The 24,587-nt window shown below is 39.4% G+C and overlaps 1 protein-coding gene across 1 annotated transcript in view; it reads left to right on the top strand.

Moving 5' to 3' along the window:
- Positions 1-24,587, top strand: part of ush2a (Usher syndrome 2A (autosomal recessive, mild)) — a 158,258-nt gene that overhangs the window by 29,212 nt on the left and 104,459 nt on the right. Inside the window, exons 14-29 of the mRNA XM_077519899.1 lie at positions 7-137; positions 294-501; positions 4,218-4,501; positions 4,901-5,126; positions 5,203-5,340; positions 5,410-5,590; positions 6,730-6,893; positions 7,009-7,167; positions 7,258-7,486; positions 7,596-7,719; positions 7,815-7,962; positions 9,620-9,901; positions 11,083-11,258; positions 11,334-11,481; positions 16,513-16,619; positions 16,997-17,120. Coding sequence (XP_077376025.1) covers positions 7-137; positions 294-501; positions 4,218-4,501; positions 4,901-5,126; positions 5,203-5,340; positions 5,410-5,590; positions 6,730-6,893; positions 7,009-7,167; positions 7,258-7,486; positions 7,596-7,719; positions 7,815-7,962; positions 9,620-9,901; positions 11,083-11,258; positions 11,334-11,481; positions 16,513-16,619; positions 16,997-17,120 — 2,829 coding nt within the window. The remainder of the gene's footprint in view (positions 1-6; positions 138-293; positions 502-4,217; positions 4,502-4,900; positions 5,127-5,202; positions 5,341-5,409; positions 5,591-6,729; positions 6,894-7,008; positions 7,168-7,257; positions 7,487-7,595; positions 7,720-7,814; positions 7,963-9,619; positions 9,902-11,082; positions 11,259-11,333; positions 11,482-16,512; positions 16,620-16,996; positions 17,121-24,587) is intronic.

The following is a 24,587-nucleotide window of genomic DNA, read 5'->3' as shown; positions in this document are numbered from 1 at the left end:
GATTAGGTAGGAACTGTGAGCTCTGTATAAGTGGCTTTTTCAGACTGGAGCAGTCAGATCCCGCTTCAGTCCATGCGTGCCAGCCTTGTGAATGTCACACTGCTGGAACTGTCAATGGCAGCGCTGAGTGTTTCCAGGTAACACATTTTATTTGACAAGTGACAATTTCACTTATCCGGACGGAAAATGTAATTTTTTGGGGAATAGGAGTTGAAGTTGAATCAATATGTGTTTTGCTTTTTCTGCCATTACTTCCCTTCACCAACAACACCTCCTGGATTTCACACCTCCAGGTTGGAGGCCAGTGTCCGTGTAAGGCAGCTGTGGAGGGGCGACGGTGCGCGGACTGCTCGCCTGGCTGGTACGGCCTTCGAGCTGACAATCCAGAGGGCTGCACTCGCTGCAAGTGCAGTGACACGGGGACTGTCACCTCCTCTGCAGGAAGTGTTGCCAGTTGCAACCAGCATACAGGACAGTGTCAGTGCAAATCTCATGTGACAGGTACATTCGCTCATCAGCCATATTAGGTACACCTGGGTAGTTTAATCAGAAAAGATATGAATTGTCATTGTGTGAAAGTTTGTCTATATGAACCTTGAGATTGACCGGTGACCAATCCAGATCGGTCCCTGCCTCTCGACACGTTAGCTGGGATGGGCTCCACAAAACCCTCATGAGAACAATAGCTGCAGAAAATAAATGCATGAACTTTGGTCAATTCTGAATTGTCCAACGCTAACTAATGAAATGTCAATTAAAGGGATACTTCACTCACTGAGCCATTTTCAGCAGTAAAAAGTTAATATTTTGCCCAGAATTAATTTGAAAACTTCATTAGTTTAAAAAAAACAAAAAACAAACTATTTTTTTTCTACTTGCTGTCAACTTAAGATGACATCACCTGTGCTGAGGAAGTAGGTAATGACCAATCATGGCTCAGTTTGCTTACCAAACCCAGAAAATAGGTGATGTCATCTTCAGTCGGCAGCAGGGTTATTATAGTTTTGGAATTTTTCGTTTTAGTTAATTCTTATGTCGTTTTGAGTTTTTTTTTTTTTTTTATTTACTTTGTTTTAATTAGTTTTCAGGGTGGTTCTGTTAGTTTTTATTACTTTTAGTTATTTAATAAATGCTTAGTTTTAATTTCGGAATAGTTTTAGTTTTGGAAAGAAATATGTATTACTTGTGCGCAATATTTAAAAAACACCATAGAAGCGATGTCATCTGAGGGTGCTTTTCTATTGACTGCTGCTCGATGACTTACTTCTGTTAATAGCAAAATAAATCTACATAAAATAACCTTTAAAATCATCCCCAAAGGCTTGTGCATTAAATTAATTACCAAAGACTAAAACTAAGCACATTTTTGGTATAATTATAGTTACTTTTAGTTAGTTTTGTAAACATGAAATGTATTTTCAGTTAGTTTTCGTTTTTATTTTATTTCGTTAACGAAATAGTTTTTTGAATTTTAGTTTAGTTTTTTTCTTTCTTAACTAAAATAGCCTTAATCGACAGCAAGTGAAAAAAATAGTTTTAAATGTATTCTACATGCAAAATAATGAAGTTAGCAAATTAATTCTGGACAATTAACTCTTTACGACTGAAAATGGCTCAATGAGTCTGCTCCGTCATTGCCCTGCATGCCTAAATAGGGGAAAGTGCATAAACTGTGTGTGCCCTCAAAATAGGCATGTGTGTGCACCCTTTCATAAACGCACACATCCATAGCCCAAAGTGTTATGCCAGGCAAAATAAACAGGCTTTTCCGCTGGCGGTGCTTGCAGCCGTTGTGCGTCTCTTTGTGATAAATGGTTTCACTCTCTCCCCTGTGTGTCTTTGAAGAGCGCGCTCGTATGAAATGCAAAACCGGCCAGCGCTCCTCAACTCAACGCATCGTGGTTATTGCTAAGCCTCGCTATCAAGGGCCCCTTGCTTGTGTACGTGCGTGTGTGTGTGTGTTTGTTCAAAGTTGTTAATGTGTGTAATGTCCGTTAAAGTATATGTGAAAGGGGGAGCAAGCGGATGTGTTTATGCAATTTTGCTATTGCCGAGCTGTATCCTTTTTCTGTCAGTTTTCTTTTCTTGGGTGTGAATGTGTTCCATCAAGGACTAAGCTGCTATTTAATTCTCTAATTCAATGCCAAGTTGATTAAAACAAACTGCTGCAGCCCCTTGTATTTACCCCCCTCCCCCTCTTACAAGACCTCGCTTTCCCTTTCTTCTGTCCTTGTTTGTTTGCTCGCTCCCACAGGTATTTTTCAGAAATGAGATTTGATTATGGCAATTTATTACCGCCAAGCTGATACTTTGAGCGGCGCGATGGCAGGCGCGCTTCAGAGGGGACGCCACTGGAATGCGCACAGGCGGGCACGCATTCAGACGCGCGCACTCTTAGCGTGGTGCCAGGGTGCCGTGTGTACATAATAGTGTTTGAAATGGTGATGCATGAGCCTGTTAACCAGCTGGCTACTGATGAAAGGGCTGGGTCATATCCTCAAAATACACACACACACCGAGATAAAATGGGCGGTATGGAGTAGTGGTTAGCCTGTTTGCCTCACAGTCTTAAGCTCACAGGTTTGAATCTTGGCTCATTTGTTTTCATGTTCTCCCCGTGCTTGTTTTTTTGTTTTTTTTGTCTTCTCCAGGGTTTTCTTTTCATATTACAAAAGTATGCATATTCGGCTAATTGAAGACTTTAAATTGTTCTTTTTTTTTCTTTTTTTTTAAATACTGCCAAGTTTTCCCTTTAGTTTCTTTATTTTAAAACATATATACTGTAATTTTCTCTCTTGAGCCACCTCTTACTTTCTGTATCTTCTGGCCTTCTGTTACTGCTCCAGTCTTGAATTGTAAAATCCTTGGAAATAATGCCAAAATAGTATTCATAGACATCACTTAATGGTTTTGTGATATAAGAGTGTAGTCCTAAATTCTGTAATTATATTGTCATTTTATTGTGAAGGTCTGGTGCCATGCAGTATATCATGGTACAATTCTTTACATTACCACCACGCCCGTACTCGTAGTTTTTTAGTGTGCCTGTTAGTATGAAATATGATCTATGGCGAGAAATACTCATATCTATAAAGTCATTAAAGTGGGAGCACTGGGGGTAATGCCAAGTGTCTGCCACACACTTAGCAGAACAGCACACACACGATTGCTCGAATATACACTGCACGCACACACGTACACATTCATATCCACTGCATATGAACCCAGGCTCCGTCATAAACGGCTGTGGGGACTGTGTTGCCCCCAGGCATCCATTTAGGGACAGATTGCCTGTCATGGAATACGTATGGCATATTCAAATAAGCCCTGCTCACTCACACCACATATCACATTTTAACTAGCCCAGTTGTATTGCTGCGCTAAAACCTCTTCCAGTATGATTCAGTCCTCTGTTATCAATAAGTGATCATTTAAACAATAAACTTTAAAATGATGAAAGCTGTGTTGACACTTGATATCATGTTAACTGGCTGCTTGTGTTTGCAGTATAGTGCGAGATAAAGAATGTATAAAGTATTAAACCTATCCAATTTTGACAGTATTGTATACACTATAATGATCTTCGTGAAAGCAAAATTTGGTTGAGTTAGTTGTCATTTATCTGTTGGCAAATCAGTATCAGTTTGTGCCAATTAATTACTTTGGTCCAATTATTTTGAATGCAACACTTCGTTATCAAGTATAGTTTTATCTACATTTAGAGAAGACATGTTTTCTGGAGCCTATTTACCATAAGCGTTGGCATATGAGTACAGCATATTGTTACTTGAGATGTCAAAAGGACCTCACCTCTTATTGTTTCAACACAAAAATGGTGGTAGATCGTAACTGAGTGTATTTTTAGTTGCCTCCATCCATCTCTGTTTGCCTCCATCACCTTGCCTTTTTCCCCTCCATTCTTTGTAGTTTCGTAATTTATTTATTTTCCTGCTCAGTGAAATTAAGTGTTTGGCCTTAGGTAAGTGATCCATCATATGTAGAGGGCCCAGCCCTAATGATGGCAGTTTTATACACTCAACCACTATTTCTCTTGCTCTCACACTTCACCCTCATATATGCATGCGCAAGTGATTCAAATCAGAGAGCGACTCAACTCCTTTTTTTTTTCCGCACAAATGGCACTCTTACCATTTATGTCTATTTTATAGTTAGTGATGCTGTCATCATGTTGCTGCTTTCGTCTGCTCTCCTCACAGGTCTGTCCTGTGATCGTTGTGAATTTGGTTATTGGAACCTGTCCCACTCAGACGGATGCGTCCCGTGTAATTGTGACCCCTCGGGATCCCTCAGCCCGTTCTGTGAGCCTGAGGGGGGCCAATGTGATTGTAAGGCCGGGGTGGGAGGGCAGCGCTGTGATTCATGTGGCCGCGGTTTGACTGGTTTGAGGCTGGAGGGAATCTGCACCCCCTGCAACTGCTCAAAAGAAGGAACAGTACCTGGGACAGACTGTGATCCTCACACAGGCCAGTGTGTGTGCAAGGCAAGTTAACGTGTTTTCATTGTTTGTTATTAATTATGTCACACGGTGTTGCCAAAATCACCATGTTGAACAATCAAAACGTCACAGCTGGGCACTGGTTTATCTAAATTGGGTTATTGTTAGAAAAATGTTGACTTTAGAACAAAGAAACAAAGAAAGTTCTTTTTTTTTTTCTTTTTTTTTTAAATTGGTATCATTCTCACCAGCACATGTCCAGACTCTCGACTGGTATCTGATCAGCCTCAACATAACAAATAGCCTGAAACAGCTTCACAGTCAGCAGGATAGGAGATAAGACTATAAACAGGCTTATCATCGTGTTATGGTTGCCACACATGTTGACATGTTGCTACCGGGTTTGCATGCGATTTCATCTTTCTTTTGGTTCTCTCCTTTTAGGAACACGTGGAAGGCCCTTTTTGTGACTCTTGTCGTCATGGTTACCACACCTTGGAGCGCAGGAACTCCCTGGGCTGTCTGCCGTGTGCATGTGACATCAACGGCACCGTGCCAGGGGGCGTATGTGATATGCAGACTGGACAGTGCCCGTGCAGGGAAGGGGTGGAGGGGATGCAGTGCACCAACTGCGCCCCCAACTACTTCAACACAAGTTCAGACATCCAGAGTAAGAGAAGCCAGCTTTGTAAGTGAAAGAGAAATGGTTTGCTATTTTACTGAATATTGTCACTGTGTCCTATCAGATGGGTCATTGCAGGGCTGTGCGCCATGTTCATGTGACCCAAGAGGAACGGTGGCAGGCTCGGTGTGTGATAGCACGACAGGGCAATGTGTTTGCACGCCAACACGCTATGGAAAAGACTGCAGCACATGCCGACCAGGTGCGTGTGCTAAATGGATGCATCATTCTTTGATTTCAATCTTTAATGTTATTTTCTGTCTCTCTTCAGGTTTCTACCTTTCTCCAGACCACAGTACGTGCGTGGAGTGTGACTGCCATCCCATGGGGGCAGTACAACGCAAGTGTGAAAGCCAAACCGGCCAGTGTTTGTGTGCACATCACTCGGTGGGAGGGCGACGCTGTGATCACTGTCAGGAGACCTTCTTTGGATTCAACCCTGGCCTGGGACGGTAGCGTTGAGACACTAACAAACACATTCCTGATTTATGGTTTGCAGATTGTGGCTTATTCACAGAGCTTAGCATACTAATAATAACATATAAAGTGTCTCTCTCTGTGGTGGGCTGTCCATAAGTGAGTGCGAACAAAACACTCTCAACTAGCAGATGATTGCGACTGTGCATATGAGTGTGAACGTGCGAGGTGGTTGGCCCGATGATCACCCACTGCCTCTTCACAGTGAGGGTAGCACCACACTGGTGACCTCGACACATGCTGCATACCGTTAGTCACACATGTGCTCGCACACTGACACAGTGCAGTTTTTGTGAAACCACTTTCACGGGTATTGATGTGGGAAACATCAAGTTCAAGGGAACACCTTTCACTCATACACCTAATCACGGTGTAGCTAGTCTGTTAAAATGCACATTGAAGTACAACAAACTATATATGATGTCATATTTGAGTTTATTTTAACGTCTGTCGAGCCATTGGTCGCCATATTGTTTTGTTTTTACCATCATCTTGTTGTTTAAATTGTATTATCAAACTACAGCTGCTGCACACAGTGTATCATATTGTTAAAGGGGAAGTCAACCTTAAACATTTATTGACAATAATATGTTGTACGTGACCTCACTAGTCTAAACATGACATTCTGCTTAATATTACATTTGTGGAATATGAGCTATGGAGCAAAATTCAGCTGTTTTTATCCATCTCAGATGACATTACACTTCCTCAGGGCTCAGGCAACGACCAATCACAGATCACCTGCTTTCTGAGACTGAGCTGTGCTTGGTTGTTACCTGAGACCTGAGCAACTGTGATGTTATTTTCACTTGCCAGCAAGTGGCAAAATGGCCGCCTTCTGACACTGCTGGATTTTACTACTATTTCAGAACTGCTGGATTTTGCTACTAAGTTCATATTGCACTAACACAATATTCACCAGAATACCATATTTAGACTAGTGGGCCTGCATACAACATATTGGTGAGAATTTTTGACCAAAAACATTATGATGTAATAGATGTCAAACTCACACAATATTTTTGTGTGTTAACATAACATCCTATATGTCTCTCCTTAGTTAGTAATAATATATGCTTTGATCTTGTTCAACACCCTCACACTGCTTGTCCAGATGCCGACCATGTGCATGTGACCCGCTGGGCAGTGTCAATGGCTCCTGTAATTCGGATTTAGGAGTGTGTGAGTGTAAACTGCTGGTTACCGGGGACAAATGTGATGCGTGTCAACATGGAGCAAGCCTTTTACGTGCGGAGAACGTCTATGGCTGCAGTAAAGGTCCGGATTCCAAGCACCACGCATGCACGCAGATTTCTGATTTTGTTTTGTCACAGTCACTGGTCGTTGTCTTGTCTATTAAGTTTGATCCCATGCTCTTGTTGTGTCCTTGCAGCCCCATCTCAGCAACCTGCCCCTGTAGCTTTTGCGCTCAGCTTTTCTTCCATTAATCTGACTTGGCATCAGCCCGACTCCCCAAACTCAAACATGCTCAACTACACTCTCATCAGGGACTGGCAGCCTGTGTACAGCATACAGCGCAGATATCCTTTCAGTAAGCATGCATACTGGAATGACACCCTTCTATATTTCTAGTCATTTTTAAAGTCCTCTAACTTCCTTTTCTCATGTCATCTTTCTTAAGGCCCTGAATCATTCACAGACGTCAGCTTGTCTCCTTACACCAACTATTCCTACTGGCTGATTACGGCTAACGTAGCCGGTGAGACAGTTAGTGCAACCTCTTTCTACCAAACTTTAGGAGCACCGCCTGCATTGGAGCAGCTCCATTTAAACATTGTGGGACGACCCGGCACCACCAGTGCCAGCTTTAGCTGGAGCGCTCCACCGAATAACACAGGCCCAGTGGAGAGGTACGGAAGTTCAGGATCTGAAAGTATTGCATTTGTACCAATGATTTTGTCCAGGAAAGTGGAGTGAAATGAGAAGAAATGGACTTAGATTTTTTTTTTTCTTCCACAGGTTTGTGCTGTCCTCCACAGAATCTTTTAGTGGCGCGGAGCCTGTCATCCACTACACAGGTTTAACAACTGAGGCAGTGGCAAGTGGCCTAAAAGCCTTCACCCAGTACACCGTCACTCTAGAGGTGGGTCAGAAAACAGCTTCTTTAACAAAATGCAATTTTTATGGCTTTATCAAGGATTTTTCTACTAAATGAGATATTTCCTCCTCTCTTGTAAGGCATGTTCATCTGGAGGCTGCACTTCCACTTCACCATTGTCGCTTCTGACGGCCGCCGCCCCCCCTCAAAACCAATCCCCACCCAAGGTCACTGCCACTGGACCTCACACCCTGTTTGCTTCATGGGAGCCGCCCGCTCAGCCAAACGGTGAGTTATCTTGAGCGAAACTACACAACTGTAAAAATTTCACGACTGCCTCATGTACTGTTGTGATGCTATAGCGGTGACACAATCTCTCTATAAACGGACCGACTCTTAAAGTGTCTTTTACTTGAGGCAGAACCTGCATGATAAAGCATGTGGAACTTTGTTCATCGACTACACCCTCTGCTCTCATTCACACCAACAAGGTTAAGTTGTGTAGTCCACAACAATCCGAAGTAGTTTGCAATTAATTCATGCCCTAACATTCTGATTCAATCTAAATAACGTCCATACAAATCTACACAGAAATAAAAAGGGAATAAATTCAAACTTGAAATTACATGTACCACTGTTCTGCTACTACTGTATGTTGCTTTCGCTTGTTGGCATGCTCATTATCCCCATCAAGAATGACCAGGGCTGTTTGTCACTCATGTCTCAAGTCATACAAGACGCACTCCCACCCACTCCGTTTAACAGGACTACACAGAGGTCCAAGTGCTTTTGCTAAATCCAGAGGGCTTTGTGGTGGCTCTAAGGCTCAGTGTCATACAAAGTCAGGGTTTTCCACACCATATGTGTCTTTTCGGTCTTTCTCTGTTAGTCTTTGTCATATATCACACCTACTAACATGTGCTCTGCTGGCTCCCATGAGTGCTTTAACCTTCATTTTGGTTGTCATCAGTTTATGAAGATTTAACCCTAAACATTTTCATGGTGTTCTTCTTGACTGGAGTCTGCAGTATATATTGAGGTCTTATTTTGTTTCACTGTCTTTTATTTCATTGTGTCCTTATTCTAAACTAGTGCTGAGATGAGGTGAGATAGTACAAGTGCAGTTTACCCTTTGGGGTCCAAAGCTCTGCTCAGTAAAGCCTACACGGTGCCAAATATTGACCCTCTATTATGGCCTGTTTGAGCTGCCACCATGATAAAGCAGTAATAAGCAGGCTTCATGATGCTATTCATTTTATGATGCCTTTATAGATTTAATCGGCAGTAGAGTGGTATTCAGAACCTGCGATCTCAGTACGGTACACAGCATTTGGGAAAATTGGTTGAGTAATAAGTGTTATTCAGCTGAGATTGATAATCTAGCAGTTTTGACACCTGTCAGTGAGTGTTGTGTGTGTATATAAGAGGTACCAGTACATCACCATGGTCAAAAGGGTGTGTGTGTGTGTGTGTGGTGGGTGTGTGTGTGGGGGATCATTCTGTCAGGGATGGTTAAGCATTCCGCAATAAAGTGTCTAGACAGGTTCAGGGTGCGGTGCAGTTATCCACAGGCTGCATTTGAAGAGAAATAAAGTTCACGTTTATGCAACGTTACTCCCAACATGCTCCCCACCTACTTCACATCTGGCCTGCACTCTTAAAAGCTTGTTACGGGTTCAAACCAGGACCCGATGATGCAAAGCCATTTTTTTTTTATCATTCATACTACAACATTGAGTCATTCAATCAATAATGATGACACCATTTTTGTCGACATCACGTTGCATTATGTCTCAAATGATGTGAATGTTTATTTTTGATGTATTTATATTGGAAATTCTTAAAGCAAATTGTGACGTGTCCATCAATGTTGTTACATCTCCCGTGTTTACGATGGATCACTTTTAATCTGCTCCACATAACTTTTTAACTGCTTTCTCCACAGGAGTTATCACAAGGTATGAGCTTTTTTTACGGGGGCCGGTGCAGCCTCACAGCCTGTCAACTCTGACTGGTGAAAAGAGAGTATTTGTCAGCGCTGGATGGCTGGATCCAAGCAGCCCGTCGCAAGCGCAGCTCATCAACAGCAGCACGGCTTTGCCCCCTGAGAGCAGCACCATTGTGGCCGGTCTGCAGGCCTTTTCCACCTATCAGATGAGAGTCGTTAGCGTCAATATGGCAGGAAATGTCACATCAGGGTGGACCACCGCACGCACAACAGAGGGAGGTTTGTACGTCACGCTTTTCCATTCAAAAGTTTTCTTTTTTGTGTGTGTGTTTTTGTCGCAGTAAAAAGAAGAAATGAGATGAGGTTGGCATCTAACAATATAATTATTTTCATATAAAAATGTGATTGCTGTAACATTTACATTTTTACGGGGAATATACAACTGCATTGCACTCATTTAAGGTCCAATTATTTGAGTTGCGTTTAGTTTATTTGACTGGAATGAAAAAGTAGTCACAAAACAAGATTAGTCTCAAAATTACCAAAATGAAGGTTTTTTTTGTTTTTGTTTTTGTTTCATCAAGAAAAAAATCATTTGAATTTTAGAAGAACAAATGAATAGAATTCTGAGAATAAAGTTATATTTTTATATGAATAAACCTGTAATTTTAAGGGGAATAAAATACTTATAAAGTCCCAATATGAGATTTATTTAAAAAAAAAAATGAATGTTAGAAGATTAAAATGATAAGAGAATGTACTGAGTACATATGAGTATGTTGTGAAGTTAAATTTATAAAGTATGAAGGCTTTACAGTGACTTTGTGATACAACTGACTTTTTATGCTAATCTGCGCTTTCTCTTATTTTTATTCTTTTAACATAAAAAATATATATTTACAAGAATAAAGTTGCAGTGGAGCTCTTAATCTAACATTCAGTAGTTATCTGTTTGGCTGTGGCGGCATTTTCTAACTCAGTGCACTTGCAATGAAATGGAACATGGCGGTAAAAAGCTCACTGGCAAAAATGAGCCAGTTTCAACAGATGCAATAAAATCTGATTTTTATTTAAAAATAACACAACAGACTGTTAGACATAATGTGAGCGAGGCAAATGAGGGGAGAAATGAAAAATGCGCACGTGTACGTGTGCAATGTGCATGTGTGCTTTCTTGGGGGGGGAGTACTCATTAAGGTATTTGAATTTCAAAGAGATGATATGGCTCATTAAGACTAAGCGATTGCCCCCAACATCACTCGAAGCTACGTGTCTGGGTAATAAGCATACGATAACATCATTTAAATGAGTGGTGTGTGTCAGGGAATCCGTGCGGACGTGTATACATGCTATGTTGTGTTCGAAAATCACATTGTTACTGAATGTGTCGCACTAGTATCAGTAGCACAGATCAAGTCTAAAGCTGCTGAACACGTGAACTTATGTAACAAAATCTTTAGTTCCAGAGTTGGTGGCTCCTCCAGAGGTGACTGCACTCTCCTCCACCAGTCTCAAAGTCACATGGAATACTTCTGAAGGTCATGGGGTCATCGCCAGAGGGCAGGTCATAGAATATCATGTCAATTTGCTGACTGAACAGACCAACAACACCTATGCTCCTCCGGTTGTCAGCCAGGTTAGTGTCATACATTCTCCTTTATAGAATGACGTGAAGCTCTCGTCTGCTGCATAAGTGAAATTGTTTTCTCAGATCCTGCAGCGGTTTGGACCCTCGGCCCAGCCTCTTTATATTGCAAAAGGGTTGAAGCCTTACCATGTGTACAAATTTACTGTCACACTCTGCACTAAGAAAGGCTGCGTTACCAGTCTTGCAAGATCTGGTCAGACTCAGCCAGCAGGTAACACCTAATCATGTTCGTCAATATACAGTATTATGGATGGATGGATGGATGAGAACCTAAAAACAACACCCCCCTTTTTATTACACAAGCAAGAATGCTGCTTGAGTGGAGAATTATTTATTACTCAAATAATGGCATAGTAAGCTGTCATGCCCAAAGTTATCTGTGCAAAGAGATCCTTATGATCACAGAGTGAAAAAGATGGCAAAGCATCAAATATTTTAATGGCACAGTCATTATATTAATTACCTTCAGTTTAACTGAATAAGCAAACTATCCGACATTCAACCTCACCTAACAGAAATTGTGGAAACGCAGTCAGTCATAGTGGTAAACCGGTAAAGCACACTTAAATAAATAAATAAATTAATTAATAATTAAAGGAATACTTTTGTTTTTTAGCCAATTTTGGTAGAAAAACATTAATATTTTCCCGATAACTTCATTATTTTTCATGTCCAATTAGTGGATTTCAAGACACATTTTGCAACTTGCTGTTGACTGAAAATTACATCACAAGGGCTGAGGTAACCAATCACAGCTCAGCTTGTGAATGTCACATGACCAAACCTAGAAAACAGGTGAGCTGTGATTGGTTACCTGAGCCCTTATGATGTCAGTTTCAGTCCACAGCAAGTTGCAAAATGTGTATTTAAAGGTACTAATTGTATGCGAAAAATAATTAAAGTATCAAATTAATTATAGAAAAAATATTAACTTTTTATTGTTATAATGGGCTAAATAAGTGAAGTATCCATTTAATTACATTTGCCTGCTTTTGCTCTAAGTCCATTTTTCACTTCTCGCTTTAAAAAAACAGAAAAAAAAACAAAACTGTAGCAGAGAAACATGAATCATTCTTCATGCGCGTGTGTGCATGTGTGTGTTATTTACTGTTGATCCTTCCACATACTTTTCCATCTGTTCACTCGTGGACACTACTCTTAGTCCTCATTTTACTCCTCATTATACTTTTTTTTTTCTTGTTATGTTTATCGTTTTGGGTGAGTAGACAATGGATGGTTGATGCGGGCAAAAACAAGCTTTCATCTATAAATAGTAGCTCAGGGATTTCAGCTTTTGAACGCAGTCTTAACAGCTACATCTGTCGACATAGCCATGTTTGCAGTCCGTTCAATTCTTAAAAAGTCCTCCCTGTGCTTATGATGATGAATGATCCCTCATATTGTAATCGGTGGACTTTTTAAATGTATTTTTAATGGCTACATCTGTTGACACAGCCACAATGTTTGTTTTAAGCCATTCCAAAGCCTTCTCTTGACTGTAATACAGTACAATACAATATGGCTTATTGTACCCAGTTGACTTTTTGAATGTATTTTTAACAGCCACATCTGTTGCCTCCATTTTGTTTCATCCAACGCCAAAGATGTCCCTTGTTTCAACTCTAAGAAATGATAGCGACATATGCCGTTTGCCAGGTTTTTTGTATCTAAAACAATTTGCATAGCATGTGTTACACTGTTTTTCTTCACTTTATTCTTTGTAGTTAAAAAAATGCAATCATGAGACTCCTCCAGAAATAGGAATATTTAGATTATTCTAATTCGGGAAATTAACCATTTGTGTATTTAAATAACTATTTTTAAACTGTTTGTGATGTCAAATGCATATACCTGATTACATTTGTTTAATTAAGTACAGTGGGTATAAAAAGTCTCCACAACCCTGTACAAATGCCATGTTTTTGTGCTATCAAAAAATGATAACACCATAAATAATCTAAAAACTTTTTTCCACCATTAAAAGTGCATTGTGGAGTTTAGCATGCTAATATTAAAGCTTTTTCTAAATCATGCTGCTCATCTGAGTACAAATAGCCCTGATTTTTTTTTTTTTTTTTTTAACTCTGACGTGTGACTCCAAACTTGTAACGTTCCACTCTGCTTGTATTAAAATGCATGTTTTGCACGTTTTGTCCAAAATGTCTTTTGATCATGTTAACATAATGAAATGTAACAAGATGATGTGTACTAAAAGAAACTCTATGGCGAAATGCCGCACAACACATAAAGTGGTACATTAAGCGGTACTGCTACTAAGGTGCACTTGAGTGTGTTACTGATGCACTAATAAATCTAGCATACATATGACCGGGCCATTAGTGGCTGCTACCATCTGTTGTAAGTGAGCAGGCAGCATCTGCAAAACCAGCAGAGCTACAAGGAAGCACATGACCAAACATTAGCGTGCACACTGAGACAGATGCAAACTGTCCATATGTGTTGCAGCATTTGCAATTGTTTCCGTGCGCACGTCTCTCCGGGAAGTTATCGATCACGACGTAAAGTGAGTGGCTAATCAGGGGCTGATGGTGATGTTTTATGTATTCTACGTCCATAAAGACTTGTTCTACAAGACACACGCACACACACAGGGACTTGCGCACAGACACACGCACACTGTAGCACCACTCAACAGAACAGGGACTTTATTGATTTACGCATAATTGGCCTAAGGCCCTTCTTGAGGGGAGAAATATGCATAGCAAGGGATGACCATGTCAATAAGTTGTGTACTTGTGTGCGCGGTGTAACTGCGCGCTTAAGAGCCCGTTAAGACATGTCACTCGCTACAAAAACCGAAACGTCCAACATGGACTTGGGTTCCTGGGAGCTGCGCCATGATTTGGCTGCTTCATTACGATCTCGGCAGCAAAAACGAAACTTTCCGCTGGACTGTTAACCTTGTGCCATGATGTGGCTGAACGTGTCATTGTATAAAACACCTGGGGGCAGCACACCGTTCACAACTCTGCTCTAAAACTTTGATTGAAAAGCCATACCAGTGATCAGTTATTCATATACAAGCATATATTGGAGTGGAGTTGTACCTACAGTTTTAGACTTATATTGGATCCGGAACGCTAATAATGTATGGAATACCTGTAGAACCCATGATAAAGATGTAATAAAGTAATTTTTTTGAAATTACAAAATCATAGAACAAAATGCATGCTCTCGAATTTTTATTGGGAAAGGAGGAGTTTGCAGCTTTAAAACCGCTAGCGAGATTTTACCTCTACCAATGATGATGATGATGATGATGATGATGATAGGGCCAGAGATGGACAAGTTTTTCACAGAACATTTTACTCATTTACTGCTGAGAAACTGAACAAATACAAATAAGGATTGTTGTTTTTTAAACTGCAAACCCTTTGAGATTGATAAACTAGCAGCTGTCGTTACACCACTAAAATATTTCTTCAAATACCACAAAGCATCTGTTAGTGTGACATTAATCAGAGTTTAGTTTCAAACTTCATATTTGTTCAGATCTCCTCTCTGATTTCCTGTGCAGTGTCTACTGCAGTCATCACGCTCCAAATGTGTCATCTTTTATTTGAGTTTTATTATAACAAGTTAAAACGAGATACCTGCTTGTACCTTTGCCGTGTGCATGCATGTGCAGCAGACAATGTTCCTAATGTCACCATAGCTCAATTTCAATAGACTGGTAAGCTATTGATTGGCAATAATTTATGGTCTGATGTGCCAAGATGAGACGCTGTCCACTCCCCTTTTAAGAGCTCTATTAGAAGTCGCACTGAAGATGGCCGCACGTGTGTCACGTCGAGCTAATTTACACCCACCAAAAACCATTTAGACCATTAGAGGGAGACACACACGCCGAGAAACACAAGAATGGAGAGGCCCTGAAAGTACACACATTCGTACACTATTCTATCACTGGCTGTTTCCCGCTCTCCATTCTTAAATACATATCACTGCTCACCATGGCAGCCAGTCTTGCCGTGATGTATTCATAATACATTTTGAAGCCACGGCTCCAGTAGCACCAAGTGTGTTTCAAAGGGACATTTAATTCAACATCTAAAGTGAGGGAAGGAAATTAAATTGACCCGCTGCTAAATGAAATGGTGACATTTGTTGAGAAACACTGGAGGTCTGAAGAAAACAAAACCATTTTATACAATATAAAGACAAATAACTTTCATGACATCTTATGTAAATTATACTTGTACTGTATATCAGTCAACTTTTAATGCCTACCTCGACCCTTTATAAGGGTTAGCTGTACACTCTAAAAGGAGAATTGTTGACCAGTTAAAAAAAAAAATCACTTCAAATGGTAACACACGATTGAGTTAAATTAATCCAAAATGAATCTATTTGTCATGACTACGGTCATGCAAGGGTTATGTTTACTGTCATGTCTAGGGTCATGCAAGGGTTATGTTTACAGTCATAACTAGGGTCATGCAAGGGTTATGTTACCCACATGTCTAGCCACAGCCAATCAGATCGATTCGCTGTCTATATAAGCCTGTCTGAGAAGTGTGTATTTTTGTCAGGTTATTACCAATGTTCCTCTGTGCAACCCCACGGCCCAAGTTAGCTTAGCGTCTGGTGATTCTAGATACATTCTCGTTGTTTCTCGGCTAGTCAAGTTTGTTCTACGGCTCTCGATGTGATGCGAATAAAGAGTTAAAATCTCATTTGTGTCTGCGTGTTGGGGATCCAACCCAAGAACGTAACACTTTTAAGTTTAATTTTATTCCCAAGTAAATATATTAAGTTTAATGTTCATTAAACTTAATATATTCACTTTGGATTAACTTATTTCAATGGTGTGCTACCATTTGAAGCATTTTTTTTTTTAAGTTGGTCAACAATTCTCTTTTAGATAGGTGTAACATACTAAAAATAAAAAAAATAAATAAATACACATTCATCACATGTTCTATGATCCTTTTAGTTTGTAAAGTGTAAGTTGTCAAATAATATATATATATTTTTACACAAGTCCTATAAAGGATGCTAACAAACCTCTGGGAACAAAGTGGGGTCAACTGTAAGTGTACGTTGTAGTCTCAAGAAAAGTTTAAAAAAATGTTTTGATTAGTACTGTACTGATTTAATTTACATATTTGTAATTTAGTGAAGCATGTATTTCTGACACACATCCGCAATGCCTTTTCCAACATGCCTTTTATTCGCATTCATTTATTCATATTTTTTTCTTCGACTTGTTTCTTCTCAGCTCCTACGGGACTGCCCCCACCTCGACTATTTCCAATCAATGAAAGCACCATTCAGATAGACTGGGATGTCCCATCTCAACTCAATGGACCACACCCTATGTATCAGGTATGTAAACAGGTCAATGTGGTCTGTTTTTGCTGGCACGGCCCCCAGAGTAATGATGGGAAACAGTGGCGCGTAGAAAGACGGCCAATGTGTTTGCCTTTGTCACTAGCATGATGTTCCAGGTAAGTCTCAAGGGAATTCCAATCCATTGAGCTCAAACATTCATTTAAAGTCAAGCATGAACTGTCCTGAAAGGTCATTAAGGGTCAAGCTCACAACTGTCTCAAGAAACACACGCTTACCAATAGCTCAGTTATTAATGAGCCGATTATGACAATTTCAAGCCAACAGTCCGGAATGGAAGTTGTGTCTCAAGTTGAAGTATTGTTGTGGTTGTGGTCATCCCTGCAGTGATTCAGTCAAGCTCTTATTTCCAGGTGGAGAGGACAGACGTGTCTCTTTCCGACCGCCAAGGTCCTTTCGTCAGAGGCACCAGGTTCTCCGGCAGTAGTTACTACCAGTTTCCCAGTGACACCCTGCCCGTTAACACTGACTTCACTGGTAAGAAATTACATCCGGAATCACGCAACGGGCTCTATATACACAACATGGTTCAAGTGACACAATTTACACGCCATGACTGCATGAAGAGAAGATAAATGCATGAAATCGGATATCTGCAGATCAAAATAAGGTTTCTTCCAAATGTGGATAAAAATCAGATTTTTATCTGATGTCTGTCAATGTGATGGCAGCGGAAACAGACAAACAAATACTGTACATTAAATCACTTGCTTTAAAGGCAGGGTCTTCCGGTTTCACTCAGGAAAATGCACTTTATAAATACAGCATGTATAGCCATGAATTCCTTCTCAATCGACACCTCTGGGCTTCTGTTAATGTGTGGTGGTGATTTTTTCCCCTAAGCCCCCATCCCCCAGCCATGACGTAACTCCCGTGGCAACTTGACAGCACGCACGGAGTTTTTATTATTTTTTTCACTAGCTCACTCACTTGCTATTACAAACTTGAGCGAATGAAAAAAATAATAATCCAGACAGTAGTGCGAGCAATGGATGTGTTCAGTGTCTCATAAACATTCTTATAATCCCCAAAATTCTCAAGATCTAGAAGCTAAATTGGATTTGAGCACCTCATTCAAACCTCAGATGTCATCATGTATGCTGGCTTTAGTGGTTTGTTGTTGTTGTTGTTGTTTTTTGGAAATCTACTTTTTTTTTTTTATGACTAATTACTCTGCATTATGGCAGTCTTCTCGTGACAATCCTTTAGGATGACTTCTGCAGTCATCTTAAAGGACAATTATCTTTCTGTTTACCAGCATCATTAGAGGGTTGAGCTGCTCAGCCAAACATGTTCTGCTTCATCTGAGAACATCAGCCAGTCTGACGCTCATAATTAATGACTGCTGATACTAATCAGTGAGATTTGAGCTGCAAAAGCTCTTCTGTGCCATCCGAAGCTTGTCCACTGCCCTGCATTAATTCATGGCAACTTTTTTCTTTATTGTTCATATTTTTAATCCAGTGATGGGTATTTGACGTCATTTACCCGAAACCGGCGTTGGGAAAAATTAATGAACAATTTAACGAGCATTTTTTTTTTCCTTTCGGACCACTGCATCAGATATTTACGTGTGGACATGTTGTATGTCACTGAGAAGCGTCATCATCGGGAAGCGTCTCGTTTTGGTCAGAGACTCGTCACCCACCGACTTTTTTTTTTTTTTTTTATTATTTATTTTTGGTCAATCAACTCAGCTCAAGCAAGGTAATGAGCGGTCTACTTTTTAGAGGGGCTCTTATTTGGAAAAAATAGGTGCTGTACACCCAGGCTTAAAAAGTTGAAGATGTAGAATGTATTTCTGCCTCATCTTTTTCAAGACACCATACAAATCTGAAATGTATTTTGTGATATAAAACTAAGGTACTGCTTTTCAATTTGGCAATATTTGTACCTCAGGATTTATTTTCTCGCTTCGTGACCTTTAAAAATAATCCAAACTTTTTCACTTTTTCACTTCACTCTGATTAAGCTCGATTTCAACTCGCGACCGGTTCGAGACATCCCTTAAAAATGTTTGCGCTTACCTCTGTATATTTGGGCTCCTTATCACAGGTTGGGCCTGTTTCTAAGGAACACTAGAAACCTTTTCATTTTCTCCCACCTATGTATCACAAAGAAAACTTGTTTTTTCTGAGTGGAATCTGCTTCAATCTTCTTCTTCATAAAAGGTAATGGATCAGACAATCACTTTCAGACCGGATCCATTCTGGACCATCAATATGTCAGCAGTCCTCAAACCATCACCCTCTTCCAACCATCAATACTAATAGCATCATCTACAGACAATTATTCCCATCGAAGCGCACGGAACAGCGAACAAATCAAAGCCAAATTGGATTATGAATGTAATGCAGTGTAATGCCCCCTCGAGAGTCAATTGATCACAGAGGAGAGAGTCGTCAATCGTTGATGCCTTGCGGAAACCAAGCAACTCTGTGCACTGATAGTTGTCACATTTTGGGTTGGATGCCATATACTGTATTGTTTTGTTTTTTTTCACAACACTTTTACATACAAAGACTTGCCTGACGTCCCATTTGAATAGAACTTTATTGCTACAGTTTTATGCTCTACTCTGAAGATATTAGCAATGTTTTTTTTTTCCTTTCTATTATTGTTCATAGTCTGTCTATGACCTCCTTTCCAAACAAACCCATTAAGGCATCTTTGAGCAGGGGCAATACCTTGCATGCAATTATTTTTTTTATTTTTTATTTTTTTAAATATATACAATATATATTCTTTATATCTGTACTCCCATGTCTGGCCTATGACCCCCAGTTATTGGCCACTAAGAGATTTTTGTTGTTTTTCATATGCTATTATTGTGATAGAGAGCACAAGTCCATAAAATGATTCTTTTCAATTGTGATTAACGATGCTTCTTAATCCCGAATGAATCCGGGGTACTTAAGGTTAGTATGTACCACACTGAATCTTACTTTAGCTAAAAGAGGATTATAAGTATATGCAATTAGTGCACTGATATGAATACCCACTAAGTGCTTGTTTCCATAAATGCATGTTAGTCCATTCATCTTTTCTATGATGCATCTCCACATAAAATTCCCATCATGTGACTTGCTACTTGTACTTTTATCGGTGAAGGCAAATGTGTGGAATACATTACACTGAGAGAAATAATGGATTTAAATGGACACTGGCTCTAAAACAGATTATGCAGTTCTCTCTCCTCATTTGTATTTCTTCTGTATTTGAGCCTGAAAGGGGCTGATTATAATGCATCCTCATATTTTAGCTAATCCAGATGTATTTCTTCAGCCTTCATTAAATGAAGAGAAATGAAACATCACAAACATTGGTTAGGAAAAAAAAAAAAAGAGAGAGAGAGAAAGAGTGGATGTTGGAACAAATAGACTTGGATCATTTCCAGTCACGTTTAATACAGTACAGTCTTGCAGCACCACTGGAGTGACTGAGCGGGAAAGAGGGAAATGTTAAATGATACAAATTATTTTCCCCTAATTAATATGATTGATTGCCAGGCATTGATGTTGAGAGGAGAGGGGAGAAATGTGTGAAAGGAAAGTTTGCACAGACATCATTAGTTTTTCCCCATTTAAAGATTAATCAGAAGAGGCTGGGCTCTTTAATTCTGTCATTTGTATATTTAATGGGCTGCAGCAGAATCTATGGGTGTAATTAGCTAGCTGCCGCGCTCTCATTAATACGCCAAGCTCTGATTAATGCCGGCAGAGAGCTAACATGACTGGAGTTATTCAGGTTATGTTGGCTAGATGATTACACACAACCTCGTTCGTTTACCGAGACAGAGAGAGCAGAAACATTTAACAATATAGGAAACAATACGCACAACTAAAACATTGAAACGGTAACAGTTACCACATTTTAAAAGATTGTGATGCTCTTCAATGACATTATTGTTTAATGCAAAAGTAAATGAGTGGAATTCCACTGACCAATATTAACTCATTCAGTGCCATTGACGACTATAGACGTCAAAAATTTTAACTGCGGTGGCAGTGAATGAGCAGTGGCCACTCTCTTATTGAAAGCTACCAAATGAAGTAAACTACGGTATAGGTAAATAATAAAATGATAAATGGAGTGCACTTATATAGCTTTATCTTTCTACACCATCTCCAAATCTCTTTACAAGTTAAAATTTGGGTTCAGTGTCTTGCCCAAGGACATGTCGACAGCGGAAAAGTCAACCAGAGACCTTTCGGTTACCGCTTTACCAACTGAGTCACAGCCATACACTGTAGGTGTGAAAGCACCCTTAAACGCAGTGGTCCCAGATACTTTTGACTAGACTGTGGTAAGTCTTTTCCAATTAGCTGAATCCTTGTCGAAAATATTTCAGCTGATTTTGTGTGTGTGTGTGTGTGTGTGTGTGTGTGTGTGCGTTTCTGTGTGTAGCCTGTCATGATGCGTGCTCAGGTCTGTTTGTTGATGGCTCCAAAGTGGTTGTCAGTGTGAAGTAGCACAAGTCCTTGGGGGAATCCCAGGGAAGTAATGCTGAGCACGGGCATGAGTGTTACTTAGCCTGCTGTACATTTGGAGCTTCCTGAGCATGTGTTGACAGTCTGTCCCTCCCTATCTATCAGATAAACACAATCATTTTAAGACATGCGTGTAAATGTTCAATTCAGTGACAAAAACGGCAAAGGATTTATGAGTGAGGACTGATTGGTTTGTTGAATAACAATATTCTTTAATTACCTCTGAAAAGGAAGTTGTTGTTTTTTGGCAGGATTGTGCAAAAACTTCCATCAATCTCCACAATACAACGTGATACAATTTTCACACTATATGCCTACCGTATATATTCTGGCCATACCAGCACAGGCTGCCCCAAGACCGTGGCCACCAAAATTCCTGATGGTAGTCAAATGTTCAATACTTTTCACCAGAAAGCACCACTATAGTAATTCTTCATCATGACTTGTTGCCGGTCCGTTCTGGTCCTTCTCGTTCATGAATAACGGGAGTTCCACTGTAATAAGTGCATTCACAAATTTGTGTCTGGTAAGGACACTCAAAACTGATCATTGCAGTAGTCTTTCTTCATTCCTTTTAAAGGCAGAATTTGTCATACTGTTCTTGTATTGGTCTGTGCAAGTGTCCTTAATACAGTGTCAGCATCAGGAAATAAACAAGATGCAAACTAAATATTGTACTGTAGTGGTCGGGTTTACAATGACAATGAAAAATAAAATACATTGAAATGCAAAAAAAAAAAAAAAAAAGGAAGATATCAATATATATAGAAGACTGAGATAAAAATGCTAAAGAGGTCAAGAAGAAAAAAAGAGGAAGGTTAAAAGCAAGGGGAAGAGATCAGGAGCATATCGTGGGGAAGGTTAAAGGGGGCTAATGTAATGTCTGATATCTGTCATGACTTCATTCTTCTCTGCATTGACAAGGTCACCAATGTAAATGACACATGCCTGCTTGATGTACACAACGCATGTTCAAATGCAAGGAATTTTTGATTATGTCTTCGATGCATATTGTGCACTCTGTAGACGTGGTTGTAAAGCATTCAAGAGCGAAACAAGTCAGTAAGGACATCACAGGAAGCATAAAAATAGTGAGAGAATGTTCCTTTAAGTGTTAAAAGAATTTAGAAATGGTTCATCTGCATTCATCTTGATGTAACAGTTTGACTTTGCTGCATGTTAAGTGAATTCACTCTCAATTATTTTGCCAACAGCGGCTCCCGGTGAACCCTGAACTTTTTCGATTCAACTGTTGAGATCTTCCCACACTTGCTTTCCCTACAGAGATAAATACGCACACACGTTGGTCGACGCACTCATGAAGCTTTAGACCTAGTAGTGGATTAAGATTCCCGGATCTCGGATCCATCAGGACATGACAGCACAGCATGCTGGAGGAATTCTTGCGTGCGTGAACATGTGTCAAAGAGAATGAAGAAACGACTTCTTATTGAGGAGGTTTTGTGCATTCCGGAAGAACTGGACATTTTTATGTGCTGAATCCAAAATCACATCAATTTGGGTGACAATCAATGATCTATCAACTCAAGGATTGATAGAAAATCATGCTGAAGTCTTATTAAATATTTCACATGATTATTTAAAGTAGCACAAAGTACTACGGTGAGATTTTTTTTTTTTGCTCAAATTAAGGCCTTAAATGGCATTAAGAAGCATTAAATATGATATCGACAGGCATTAAAAATGTAAATTCAATTGTTGCTAATACTTAATTTTGCAAACAATGTTGTGCAAAGGTATCACTATAACAAAGATTAGCAATAAGTCAAGTCATCCTTATTAATATAGCGCTTTCAAACATCCTTAGCTGTGACAAAGTAAGGATAAGATAAAGATAAGGATAAAAATAAAATAAACTGAATATGAAAATAAAAATTTACTGTTCCTATCACCAATGTCCAACATAAAACAGTCTAGTGGCATAAAATGACCTAAATGCAAATCTGACTCAATGCTATAAAATTACTGTATCAAAGAACTAAAAGATAAAACCACATTTGTATTTGCTAACAATATTTGTTCACTTTTTTTCTTAATTAATAAGAGTATGAAAAAATTGAAAAATATATTTTAAAGCACATTTAGAATAGATAAAATGTGTGGTTAATTTACGACGAATCACGAGTTAACTATGGAAATCATGTCATTAGTTGCGATTAAAAATTGTAATCAACTTAATATGTACACAGCATATTATGCATATTTGTATGTACTGTGTGTACATGCGTGCACGTGTGTGTATATGCAGTACATGATTATTAAATTAATTTTAAGTTGGATTCATTAAGAAATGGCATTAAAAAGCTTTAAATTAGATTTGATGATACCTGCAGAAACCTTATCTAAAGCAAATACCCCTGAAATCATAAGGAAAAGACAAACAGTGGCTCTCCTCTGAGCCCCACCCTGATGAGAAAGTTTCTCACCCGCTCTCTAAAAGTAGATCCCCAGAAGCACACCCTACAAATGCATTCAGTGGAAACACCAGACAGACAAAGTTTGGAACTTGTTTGCCTTCACTCTCTGGGCCAGCACTGTGAAGGAGAGAATGAGTATGAAAAGTGATGTGATGCATTTGAGGTGTGATGGAGAAGCCAAAAATCTATGGAGGATTTTGGTTTTGTAGATAAAAGCAAGAGATTACAAGTAAGATCTGTTAAAATAGTGGAATCAAGTCTGTCCTCTGAGGCTCGTCCTCTGAGCTTCATGTTTCCCAAAGTATCTTAGTGGTAAGATTATCCTCGACAGTTGGCTTATAAAGAAAATGAAGTCCGCTTAGAGGTATTGTGTAATTGGGATAACATGAACTTGATGGAGATTTAATAAGAAATAGAAATGAATGTGTTTTTGTTTTGTTTGTGTGTTTGAATAGTTTTCATCTAGTTGTGAAGCAGTTTTAGAACACTGAAAAACCTTTCGCACAATGTTGCCTTGACTTCTCAATGTGGTTCAATATGAAATCATTTTTTTTTGTACTAGACTGCGCATTTACTATTATCACAAAACTCTCACTATGTTTATAAGGGATGTAACGATCAGTGCAATATCGTGATATTAAAACAATATCATCGTTGTCATGTTCACAATATTTAAAAGGAACACATCTGTTAAAAAAAAAAAGTCAGGTTGATTTCAATTTGTGCAGTTCTAGCACCGTCTGGTGGCTAGTTTTTTAGTGCAATTTAATTTTCTTTGGGGATGTTTTGGCCCTTCTATGTTTAAAATGTACGCTAATTGTTAGATGAAGGGTAACAATATGTTTATGAAGCGAGTCAATATGTGGAGGAACTCAATGTGTGCGTGCATTAACAAGTAAGTGCCTCAATATTGTTAGAGATTGTAGGTGGTATGAGGTTTCTTTTTTCTTTTTCTTTTTTTTTTTTTTTTTACAATATTGTGACCTTTTTTAAATATCACCAACCTCCCCACAATA

The sequence above is a fragment of the Festucalex cinctus genome, chromosome 4, assembly GCF_051991245.1.
Source record: "Festucalex cinctus isolate MCC-2025b chromosome 4, RoL_Fcin_1.0, whole genome shotgun sequence".
Taxonomy (NCBI): domain Eukaryota; kingdom Metazoa; phylum Chordata; class Actinopteri; order Syngnathiformes; family Syngnathidae; genus Festucalex; species Festucalex cinctus.
This window is presented reverse-complemented; position numbering and strand designations above follow the sequence as displayed.